Raw genomic sequence first — 12,275 nt, 5'->3', positions numbered from 1 at the left:
AGGATGCTGCCGGGGGCTGGGGGAGGGGAGCATGAGAAGTGTTTGTTTAATGGGGATTGAGATTGAGCTTCAGCTTCAGGTCTGCAAGATAACATGTGTTCTACAGATCGGTGTGCAACAATATGAAGGTCCTAACACTCCCTAGTTGCACATTGAAAAATGGTGAAGACAGCATATTTTATGTTACGTGTCTTTCACCCCAACTCAAAATAATTTTTTCTCAAAGTGCTAAAGGGTGATGTTTGTAAGTGCTGCTACAAATTGAAAGGAAACAAAATCAAATGTCTTTTTCTTAGGGCTCCAGGCAGGACTTGACAGGTTAATGGAGGCAGATAACCAGGGATCAGACTCTCTCTGCCTCGGGCCTGGGTACCACATAACTTGGCCAGCTGCTTGACCAAGCCTGTTTCCCATTTCTAAAGTGAAAACAAAGATCCCCAACAAGCAGGTCACCATGGAGATTTGGTGAGATAATGTATGTGCCTAGTACATGTTCAAGCCCCTTTCCCTTCCTCCTTCCAGTAAATCAGAAAAACAGGGAATCCCATTGTTTCCGTGATGTAGGGAAAATGCAGATACGAATACTCCCATTGTAGAGATGAGAAAACCAAGGAGATTCTGAGATTCTTCGAGGTCAGGGAGGACACGGGGCTAGTCCCTGACTCCCTGGCCCTGCTGAGACGTGTGTGCTGTGACCGATGGCTGGTCAGGGCTCAAACCAGAGTGTCTCAGATGCATTGTGGGGAACAACAAGCTTATTGAAAACATCTGGGCTGAGGTTTTCCAACTGGTTTCTCAATTTGGCCTCGCTTCCCAGCTGTCAAGCTCCTTGGAAACATATGCTCCCTAATCAATTGCTGCTTGGACAACAAACCAATGTTTGTCTTGCTAAGTACTAGCAACGGAAAAGACCCTTTGCATTTGAAGCGGGGCCTCTTCTTTGGAACATTCTGTGGCAGAGCTGCTGAAGGAACAGAGATGATGAAAAGAATTAGGGCCCTTATTCCATCTGCAATGAGAAAAACCACCCTAGCTAAGGGGATGGGAAGCAGGACAGCGTGCAGCTAATGGAACCATCAGGAGCTGCAAAACAGACATGCTATGACCTGCTTCACACTTTGATAAGGAACATTTGATTTTTATTTCTTTAACAATTTTTACTTATTTATTTGAGAGAGAGAGAGAGAACACATGAGTGAGAGAGAGCAGGAGCAGGGGTAGAGGGAGAGGCAGGGCTTGATGCCAGGACCCTGGGATCACAACCTGAGCCAAAGGCAAATGCTTAATCAACTGAGCCACCCAGGCACCCCCTCACCAGGTATTTTTCTGTAGACGGTGGAAGTGTACTTTTCTACATAGCCCAGGATAGCATCACCAGGCACCATGTACTAATTTGACCTGATTCCATAACAATATTTTTCCCTGTATGCTTAATGCCTATCAGCTAGACTGTTCTGATTCCACCTGCTGGGACGCAGGGTGGTCTGAGCACAGTTGGGTAGACACTATCTCAGAGCTGCTAGGAAAGTGGCACTTGGAGCGCAGATGGGGCTCTAACTTTGGACACAAAAAGCCATTCAATTAGAAGCCAAACTTCATTCTACTCTCTGTCCATTCATTCACTCGAAGAAATACTTCTGGTGAAAGGAGAAGAGATATATAAACCAATCAATAAACCATTTGAAAGACAGAGATCACAAATCAAACCATTTGAATGCCAGAGTGTTCGCTGCTGTTGTCAGGACAAATGTTCAAGTTAGGACCTCTGGGGCCCCACTGTGGTCATCTGCTGGTTTTGTCGTTCTGATCTGAACAATGGGGGGATGGGGTGGTGTGGGGGTTTGAGGAGGTATCAGATCCGAGCTCAGGAAAACCACCACCGGAGGCTGCTGTGAGACCCATCCAGAGGGTGAGAAATAGAACATCTGTCCCCCTTTAGAACCCTCTGAAAGGGTCCATGAGTTCCTTGAGCTCAGATACACTTTAGGGGAAAAGACCTCTTGACAATCCAGGCTGGAAAACCTGGGAGTACCTGGGTGATCTCCTCGGGCTTCATTCCTACTGCCTGAGGGGCAGAGGAGCAGGTGATAGTGAGCACTCCCAGAACACTGGTCTGGTTAAGTGCTCAGCTGTGGGGTTCCCAGTGTGCACACAGAGCCCGACTGCAGGTTAAACTCTTCCCATGGAGCACACCCCTGGCCACTGGTCACATTCACTGGTCCCTATGTCAAGGACTGCTGGTCAACTGTTTTTAGTATTCTCCTAAATCAAAATGAATTAATCAGCTAATATGTATTGAGTACCCAACTTGTACCCAGTTAAGGATCCTACCCTGATGCTGAAGAAATTCAAATACTTTTTTTTTTTTTAATTTTTATTTATTCATGATAGGCACACAGTGAGAGAGAGAGAGGCAGAGACACAGGCAGAGGGAGAAGCAGGCTCCATTCACCGGGAGCCTGACGTGGGATTTGATCCCGGATCTCCAGGATCGCGCCCTGGGCCAAAGGCAGGCGCCAAACCGCTGCGCCACCCAGGGATCCCTCAAATACTTTTAAACATTTTTTTTTATTATTTTTTTAATTTATTTATGATAGGCACACAGTGAGAGAGAGAGAGGCAGAGACACAGGCAGAGGGAGAAGCAGGCTCCATGCACCGGGAGCCCGATGTGGGATTCGATCCCGGGTCTCCAGGATCGCGCCCTGGGTCAAAGGCAGGCGCCAAACCGCTGCGCCACCCAGGGATCCCCTCAAATACTTTTATATCTAAAAGACCTCTCAAGATGCAAAAGCCAAGTACCGCTTTTATATAGACAACATAATCCTCAAAGTCCAGGAGACATGACAGTTTACAATTTTTTTAGCATCTGTTTCTTTCCTTCCTCCTTGAGATTTCTCCTTTCCTAAGTCTTACTGGTTTCTTTCAATATCCACACAGATGACCCTTCCAGGATGCTTTGGCCTCTTGTTACTATAGCTTCTCTCTGCAGTGCCTTTCCCCCGCCCCCATCAGCCACTCTCCTGTGGTCATAGCTTAGACCTCATCATTACCAACAATGGCACCCCGCCCCAATGTCCATTTCAGCCCTTCTGCTGTGCATCTCCATCTACATCCATCCCAAAGATGTTTCTAGCTCACTCCTTCTTGTATTGCAATCTCCACCCTGACCCATGACCCCAGCAGCCTTCCAAACAAGTCTGCTATGTAGTACAGTCCTACTTACCCAGCCTGGACTCTAGGGACCATGGTTTCTTTTAAAGATTGTTATTTATTTATTTTAGAGAGAGAGAGAGAGAGAGAGAGAACAGGAGAAGGGGGGAGGGGCAGAGGGAGAGGAAGAAGCAGACTCCTCACTGAGCAGGGAGCTCAATGCAGGGCTCCATCCCAGGACCCTGGGATCATGACCTGAGCCAAAGGCAGATGCTTAACAAACTGGGCCACCCAGGCGCCCCAGGGACCATGGCTTCAATTGCTCCCTCACACACCCCCTCTGCTCCCTTGAACCCTTCTCCCTTCATCTTCCTTGGGTGGCAAAGTCTGAGCCAGGTTAACCCACCTCCCCAGCCACCACATGCCCACACTTGGCCAGGTGAACCTGGATGGGGAAAGACCACACCCATCTAACCTGATGACAGGTAAACTTTAAGTCTGAGTAGAAATAAAATAAAGTTGTCCCTGGAAAAACCCCACAGTCATTGGGAAGTATTTGTTACAAAATACCTAGGCTTTGAGAGCCTGGAATTAAAAACACAAACCTGATGTTACCCCTGGGTCACTCAGCCAGCAGAATATATGGAGACGTAGAAGTATGGAGACACGTCTGGAGGTTTCTGTTTTTCATTTTTAAGTCGGCTCCATGCTGGGCGTGGAGCTCAATGCAGGGTTTGAACTCACAACCTGAGATCAAGACCTGAGCTGAGATCAAGAGTCAGATGCTTCACTGATTAAGCCACCTGGGCATTCTGACATGGCCCAAGCTCTGTAAAGAAGACAGGAAGTGGGCTTAAAAAGCCCAGCATTTGCAGGGCGCCTGGGTGGCTCAGTTGGTTGAGCATCTGACTCTTGATTTCAGCTCAGGTTGTGATCTCGGCGTTGTGGGACAGAGACCCACGTTGGGCGCCACACAGGGCTAGAACCTGCTTGGGGTTCTCCCTCTTCTCCTCCTCTCTCTTAAAACAAACAAATCCCCCAAAACCCACCATTTGCTAACTCATCTTTACTGCTTTCATCTCATCCCTGCTAGGGAATCTCAAGTCAGCTTCAGAGGACATTTTACTCTCAGTGTGGTCTCTTGGTCTGGTTATTCCAATAGAACATATTCAACTGCATAGAGGTAAGATACATATGAGGTGGGTACCCTTTTTCCTATAATTTCTAGAATAACAGAAAGCAAGGGTTGGAAGGGACCATAATAATGATCTATTTCAATGACCCCTAAACCTGGCTACATATACAATCACTAGAGAGGCTCCCAAACGTTAGTGTCCCAGACTCTAAGACCCTTAGCCCAGAATATCACAGGTTAGTACTGTGCCCCACCATCCCCCACAAGGACTGAGCTCGGGGTTCTCAGCTCCAACACCTGCCGTTCCCTCAAAGCTTTTACCAAAATATTTTTTCCCCAAAATATATGGATTTGAACTTGACAAGGGAAGAAAGAGTAGGCCAACCAGAGTGAAAATCCCAAAGCAACTCTGTTCCTATCATAGACGAGCCCAGAACAGCATATTAGTGTCAACACTGTGAACGCTACATGAGCAGCCCAGTGGAGAGAGTCTCTGTGGGAAAGAGCAACCGGCACCCCTTCGAGGAGGGGACTGTAAGAAGAGCCACGTCCCCAGGCTCACGTGGCACCCAGGCGGGGCACATGAAGCCAAGGGCACTGACTGACCCTTGCCCTTAGTGAGGGTCACCAACGGCTCTGCTTTGGCCGGGAGGAGGCATTTTCCAGGATGCCACACTTCCTGAGCTAAAACTAGGAAAGTCCCAGGCAGAGCAGGACAGTCACCGTAGCCCTTCCTGGCACCTGTCTGTTCCCACCTTCCTGCAGATGCAGGAGGCTGTCCGGGTGAAGTATTACGGGGAATTCACACTTAACAGCAACCACAGCTTCCTTTGGCAGGTTGACTGCACGTGGGCCTGTTCCTGGGGTTTCCAGGGACACCAGCACTCAGCTCCCAGGCACAGAACACCTACCTTCCCCTTTGCCGTAGGAGGAGCTGGCGGTCCAGGCCTTGGCCTCCACGTATCCCAGCTCCCGGCAGACGACGTGGGCCGCGTGGATGGAGAAGTCATCGTCGCACACGGTGCCCCACTGGCCGTCGTAGTACACCTCCACCCGCCCCTCGCTGTGCTTCCTCTTCTGGCCCGCCAGGCGCAGCTGGATCTTGGCGACATCCGAGGGCACCTGAGGCCGGTGGTACTCGGGGGCCGGCTGCTGGAAGTATTCAGGGTAGTAGGGCCAGGCCTCGTACTGCGCCAGGCTCAGGGATGGGAGCAGCGAGAGCAAGGCCAGGCAGCCGCCCAGGCGCGGGCCTCCACGCCTCGCCATCCCGGTCTTCGTCCTCACCCTCGGGCCGGAGGGCCTGATCCAGCGACAGGCCGGACCGTCCTGGAAGTCAGGGAGGCAGGCAGGTTACAGGGGGCGACAAAACATCCGGGGAGTTCACACTCTTGCTTAGTGGTTAAAGCTCTTCACCTTCTGGACCTCCTCCTCCTCCCTCCTCCCCTCTCCTCCCACCTGACCCCCAGGCCCACGGGTTGGGTCTGTGAATTCCTACCTCTGCCCACCGGCCTTCCCTGGTCTCTGATATGGTTTTCTAGGTTTTTTTTTTTTTTCCCCCAATGGGGCTCCTAGCAGGGCCAAGAGCACATCCACACTTCACTTGTGTTCTTAAAAAGACCATCTACAGAGATGTGAGCAGGGTTCAGGGGAACTGGCAGCAGAGGAAAGCTGTTCCCACTCCAGCCTGAGGGTCCAGGGAGGGAGTAGTTGCCAGAACCAGAGACAATGGCCAAGCTGAGAGGGTTTCCTATTTGGAGCTGTGGCTTCAGTGTAGGTTCTTAAAGCCAAACCGCAGCAACAGGAGCAGGAATGAATACCCGACCTCGCTCTCTTCTGGTCTCCTGCTCTCTCCAGTGTCTCCTATTGGGCAAGCCCACCCCACAGCCTGACGCCAAGCACATTGGTGCAGTCTGTATGGGTGGGACTCTTGGGGCCCAGGGGGTGGTGGGGAGAGAGGGCAGATGTGGAAAGGGCAAGCATCCAGCACATTCTTCCCCTTCCTCCCCACCTCTGCACAGCTGGTTCCCCAGGGCCCAGACCAGGTCCTGCCTCCTTCATGCAATATCCCTACTGAAGTGGCCTCCAGGGTCCTCTCCTTCCGAGGTGGGCTCATTATCTAGACATTCTCCTCAACCTTTCCAGACACTTCCATATCCCCAGGTAGGTTACAAAACTTCTCAAGGGCGAGACTTGTAGCTCATTCTTTGGCTCCTCCAGAATAAACATTACAGGTTTGTGGACATGTTTATTGAACGAGAAAGTGATTTGGTGTCAGGGACTGAGCTGCTGGTGGAGTGGGGAGCTTAAGGGTACCACACTGAAGGGGTCCTGTGTGCCCTCTTTGGGTGTCCCTGTGTGAGGGACCCTCTTTCTTTTGGGATGCTAGCTGACGTGGACAGAAAGGGCCTCTTCCAGGTGCAGAGAATAACACTGGGAGAAGCACCAGAATAACATGGGCTGTTGTTCTCTGCGCACACCTGTGAACCCTCCTATGGCTCTGCTTCCTGGCTCCAGGGCTTCAGACACAGCAGCATGCTGCCCACCCACACCCCCAATCTCATTACACCTTACACTCTGGACCACAACACAGACGAGGCTGCTGAATGAGGAGGTCAGGAGCAAAGTCTCCTTTAAAAGCCCTCATGCAGAGTCTGTCCTTAGCTGAGCTGCGGTCTCTGCAAACAGCAGCCTCAGACAGTGGTCCTGATGCCAGTGATGTGCTGGTGACAGCTCCATCCCTTTTCATAGCTTCTGTCCCTGAGGGGTGCATGGGGCTAAGTACCAGTCCACTCTTAGCATAGAGGGAAAGCATAAAGCTCTCTGTGGCAGGGCGCCTGGGTGGCTCATCAGGTAAGCATCTGCCTTTGGCTCAAGTCATGATCCTAGGACCCTGGGATTGACACCCCCATTGAGTTCCCTGCTCAGTGGGGAGTCTGCTTCTCTCTCACTCTGTGCTCCCGCCTTGTGCTGTCTATCTTGCTCAAGCTCTCTCTCTCCCCCTCAAATCAATCAATAAAATAAATAAATAGAATCTTTAAAAAAATAAAGCTCTTTGTGGCAAGCAGGAGAGGGGCTGAGTGGCCAGTCATCAGACAAGGGAGGACTGGACAGCAGAGCACAGACTTCAGAGCCAGACAGTTTGGGTCTGAATCCTCATTCTGATACTTACTAGCTGTGCAACCTCAGGCAAATACTTCTCTTTGCTTCTCTGTGTCTCCTACCTATAAAATGGGGATAATACTATCTAGCTCACAGAAGTGTCAGAAGATTGAATGAACAGCACATAGCAAGCACTACAAGAGCATTCGCTAAATAAAAAATTTAAATTCTCAAGACTGTGGTCACCATACCCAGATGGAGACTACCTCTAATAATCCCACAGTGAGGATTATAGCAAGAGATAAATACCTAGGTCATGTGTCCTGGTCGTTCCATAATCCAGAGAGGGGAATACTAGCTTAAAAGGACTGCAGCTGTTTCACAGGAGAGGAAGTAGGCTTGGGATGTGGGGCCCTAGGACCTACTGGTAGATGGAAGCTAAAACTATAATACTTTCTATTTTAGCCAGGTACAAAGGATCAGGCTAATCTTAATCAGTTCATGGCACTTCACCATCAAGAAGGACTAGATAATAGGCCAGAGCTGTCCAGGAGGAATGATCTACCATGGAGAGAGGCAGGCCCATGTCTGTCCCAATGGTCCAGCAGTGCCCAGTCCCTTGTAATAGGTGTGGGGGCAAAGATGCCAGTGCTTGGAGGATGATCAGGACCAAGGACTGTGGAAGGCCCCCCCATTGCCATCCTGTGACTCGCAAACAAGCTCAGAAAGTCATGGGGGCTCCTGCAATAGCCCCCTTCAGACCACAGCCTGCACAATGAGCAGCGTGGCTCTGAAGGGAAGCATCCTCACCTGCCCTGCCTTGACCCTGCTCCATCCCCATCAGAGCACCTTTGCATCCGCAGGCTCCCAGAGGCGTAGTCAGGGAGGCAAGGGTTCTGATTCTTCTACAAGGGAGAAACTCCAGAACTAGAGAGGATTTTTTTTTTTTTTAAGATTTTATTGATTCGTGAGAAACACAGAGAGAGGCAGAGACATAGGCAGAGGGAGAAGCAAGTTCCCTGTGGGAAGCCCAATACAGGACTCGATCCCAGGACCCTGGGATCATGCCTTGAGCCAAAGGCAGACTCTTAACCACCGAGCCACCCAGGTCTCCCAGAGAACCAGAGAGGATTAGGGACTTCACCGGAGTTGCCCATTAGTGCAGGCACAGCCAGAACTAGAAATCCCAAGGTACCAAGGCATCAGCATTCCACCAGCACGTAGAAGAAATGCCCAAATTCTGGGGCACAGACACCTCTACAGTTGTGCACGCAGCTACCTTCTTGGCTCCAGTCCCAGCTCCCCCCTTCTCTGCTCTTACTCTGGACCTTCATGTGTCACCTGTCCAATCACATCAGCCTCTACCTGGGTGAAGCTACACCTGGGGCAGGGTGTCCCTATCCCTTTCCTCTCCCGTCTCCTCCAAATGGCACATGTCCCAGGCCCTCCCATTCTTCAAGGAAACCTCCCCACATGTGCTCCTCTAGGGGCCAGAGACAGCCACTCCAAGACCCGCTGCTTTGGCATGAGGATTAGTTTGAGTTAAAAGCAATCAAAACCCAGCAGATTCAGGAAAAGCTCTTCACCTCCCCCTCAACTGCCTAAAAAGACTGTAGATAGAGGACCTGCTCTGGGAAGAGCTGTCACCACAGATCACTACGTTAGGATCTGAGCACTGGGTGTTATTCTGTATGTTGGCAAATTGAACACCAATAAAAAATAAATTTATTATTAAAAAAAAAAAAAAGATCTGAACTAGGTGTGGCAGACAGGGAGGAACCATGCCAGGCCCGTCTGATCCAAGTCCTGTGTGTCCCATTGTTTCTGCGTCCCTCCCCCCCACTGCCCCCCCCCCCCCCCCCCCCCCCCGCCTGTTTACCAAACATTTGGTCTTTATCATCTTCCTGTGAATTGTATTCCTTCCTTTGAAGTCCCAGACCTCTACCCCCTTTCTTTGTACCTCATTCTGCCTGCCGATCTTTGGAATTTCCATGTCTGTGTAGATTCCCTGTACATATGAAATGACATTTTTCTTCTGTTAATCCGTCTTGTGTCAATAAGGCTTTTGGCCCAGCTCGAAAGGGCCTGGAAGGGCAGAGGAAATTCTTCCTCTAATCAGAATGTCTTCTCTGATTTCCTTTAAAATAGCATTTTGTTTGTGCTTTACACAATTAACCTTCCCAGGGCTAGTTAATTCCTCAAGATGATAAAGAACACACTTACAAGTGTACTCTTCATATCCAAACCGACCGGTCCAGAGCCACGACCTCTCAACTACCTCCTTAGGAAATCTCATACTCTGGGCCACTATCCCTCTGCCCTCGTCACTCCAGGGCCAGGTACCAGACAACTAGAGAGCCCCTCCGGCCCAGAGTGAGCCAAAAAGATTTGACCAACCAATCCAGAACTGGATTCGCAGGGGACTGTCACGATAAAGGCTCTTGCCAGTGGTGTGACCAGCCCTGGATGCTTCCCCATGTGACCCCCCATCATGTGCCTTGCCTCCTGTTTCTAGGATTTGGGGAGTATAAACTTCTTCAAAATGGTCATTTCCACGTTTGCGTATCTCCCCCCCCCCCCTTTTTACTAACTAAAGTTAGCCACCCAGGGATCCCAGTATATAACTTTTTAAACTAAGTGACTTTATTTTTTTTCTTCCAATTTTTATTTAAATTCTAGTTGGTTAACATTCATGTCTGTGTGTCTTACCATACCCCATTCAGACAAACATTTTATGTAAAATGTACCCATTTCTGGGTACATTTTAAAACACACTATTCTCAACATTCTACTGCTAACTCACTCGATGAGATAAACACCACTATGACCCACAGGAGGAAAAGGAAGCACAGAGAGTTGGGAAAGTTGCCCAAGGTTGCACAGATGCAAAAGATGCAAGCCAGGCCCTGCATCTGGGCGGCAGGCTGACCCGGGCTTTGTCCTCTGCCAGCAGGCTTTACTGCCCCTAGTAGCTCACCCCAGTCCAGGATTTGCCTGTCCTCCCTAGCCCCCCCACCCCAAGCTCCCCCTGACACAAGAGCTACAGATGCCTTCCTATCATCTCTTCACGTCTCAGAAAGAAAAAAAAATACTGGAATTTTTTTTTTTAAGATTTTATTTATTTATTCATAGAGACAGAGAGAGGGAGAGACACAGGCAGAGGAAGAAGCAGGCATCATACAGAGAGCCCGATGTGGGACTCGATCCAGGGTCTCCAGGATCACTCCCTGGTCTGCAGGCGGCGCTAAACCGCTGAGCCACTAGGGCTGCCCTGGAATTTTTTTTAATTTTTATTTATTTATGATAGTCACAGAGAGAGAGAGAGAGAGAATGAGAGGCAGAGACATAGGTAGAGGGAGAAGCAGGCTCCATGCACCGGGAGCCCGACGTGGGATTCGATCCCGGGTCTCCAGGATCGCGCCCTGGGCCAAAGGCAGGCGCCAAACCGCTGCGCCACCCAGGGATCCCAAATACTGGAATTTTTAAAAAGAAATCTGACTCTCTGGATGTGGATATCTACAAACTGTTCCACCCGTCTTCTTGGATTCTCCAATCTGTGGGAATGGCCAGTGTTCAACTCCTAAAGCTTTCCTAGAAAAGTGCTCCTGAATTTTTTGCTTCTTTTGTGGGGCCTTCTGCTTTCTACTCTGGGGGATTGTAAAGCATTAGACCCAGATGCTTCCCTCTTATTTCAAAAATAACTTTTTATCTTCTTTCTTCTGCAAACTAGTAATAAAAATCTGGATAATGCAAACAAGTAAAAGGAAGAAAATAATTCACAGTATCACTGTCAGAGGAAACCATTACCAACACTATGCTATGCACCCCTCCAGCCTTTTGTTCTTTTGGTACATACATAAATCCATTAAAAAGCTGGAATAATCTTCTACACATTTGCTTTGTAAACTGCTTTTCACCTTCATCAGTATACTGCCAATATTATGCCACCTTGACTATTCTCTTATGAGATTGTTATTTATCAATATACCATAAAATTGGATGATCTTATCATGATTTCTTTCTTTTTTTTTTTTTTTTACTGCTATAAACATTGTTGAAATGAATAATCTTGTAGCTAAAACTTTGCACAGTCTTGGGATAAATTCCAAAAAGTAAAAATCGCTGGGTCAAAGAGCCTGGCCAAAAGTCAACATTTTGCAAAACTGTATTAACTGCCCTCCAGAAAGACTGTCAGCTTACACATCAGCCAGGAGCGGGTTGGTTCCCTCGCCAATTCCGAATTCTAGCTAGGACCATGTCTTCAATCCTTTCTCCATCTGATAAGCAGAAAAGCTTAACTAGCATTTTTCCTGCTACTGGTGAAGTTGAGCATCCTCCACACCCACCCATTCTCATCAGCCACCTGCATTTCTTTCTTTCTTTCTCTTCCCTTCCCTTTCCCTTCCCTCCCCCTCTCCCTTCCCTCTCCTCCTCCCTCTCCCTTCCCTCTCCTTTCCCTCTCCCTTCCCTCCCCTCTCCCTTCCCTCCCCCTCTCCCTTCCCTCCCCCTCTCCCTTCCCTCCCCTCTCCCTTCCCTCTCCTTCCCTCTCCCTTCCCTCCCCCTCTCCCTTCCCTCTCCCTCTCCCTTCCCTCTCCTTCCCTCTCCCTTCCCTGTCCCTCTCTCTTCCCTCTCCCTCTCCCTTCCCTCTCCTCCTCCCTCTCCCTTCCCTCTCCTCCTCCCTCTCCCTTCCCTCTCCCTTCCCTCCCCCCTCTCCCTTCCCTCCCCCTCTCCCTTCCCTCTCCCTCTCCCTTCCCTCTCCCTTTCCTCTCCTTCTCCTTTCCCTCTCCCTTCCCTCTCCTTTCCCTCTCCCTCTCCCTTCCCTCTCCCTTCCCTCCCCCTCTCCCTTCCTTCTCCCTTCCCTCCCCCTCTCCCTTCCCTCTCCCTCTCCA

General features: G+C 49.8%; 1 protein-coding gene across 2 annotated transcripts in view; it reads right to left on the bottom strand.

Moving 5' to 3' along the window:
• The window catches only part of LOXL2 (lysyl oxidase like 2), a 91,586-nt gene that overhangs the window by 55,288 nt on the left and 24,023 nt on the right, over positions 1 to 12,275 (bottom strand). For both annotated transcript variants that reach the window (XM_038573799.1, XM_038573800.1), the window contains exon 2: positions 5,199 to 5,613. In XM_038573799.1, the coding sequence (XP_038429727.1) occupies positions 5,199 to 5,553 (355 nt within the window). In that variant the 5' untranslated portion in view covers positions 5,554 to 5,613. The remainder of the gene's footprint in view (positions 1 to 5,198; positions 5,614 to 12,275) is intronic.

This window comes from Canis lupus, chromosome 25 (genome assembly GCF_011100685.1).
Source record: "Canis lupus familiaris isolate Mischka breed German Shepherd chromosome 25, alternate assembly UU_Cfam_GSD_1.0, whole genome shotgun sequence".
Lineage (NCBI taxonomy): Eukaryota > Metazoa > Chordata > Mammalia > Carnivora > Canidae > Canis > Canis lupus.
The sequence above is the reverse complement of the archived record's forward strand: the minus strand, read 5'-3'. Positions and strand labels throughout refer to the sequence as shown.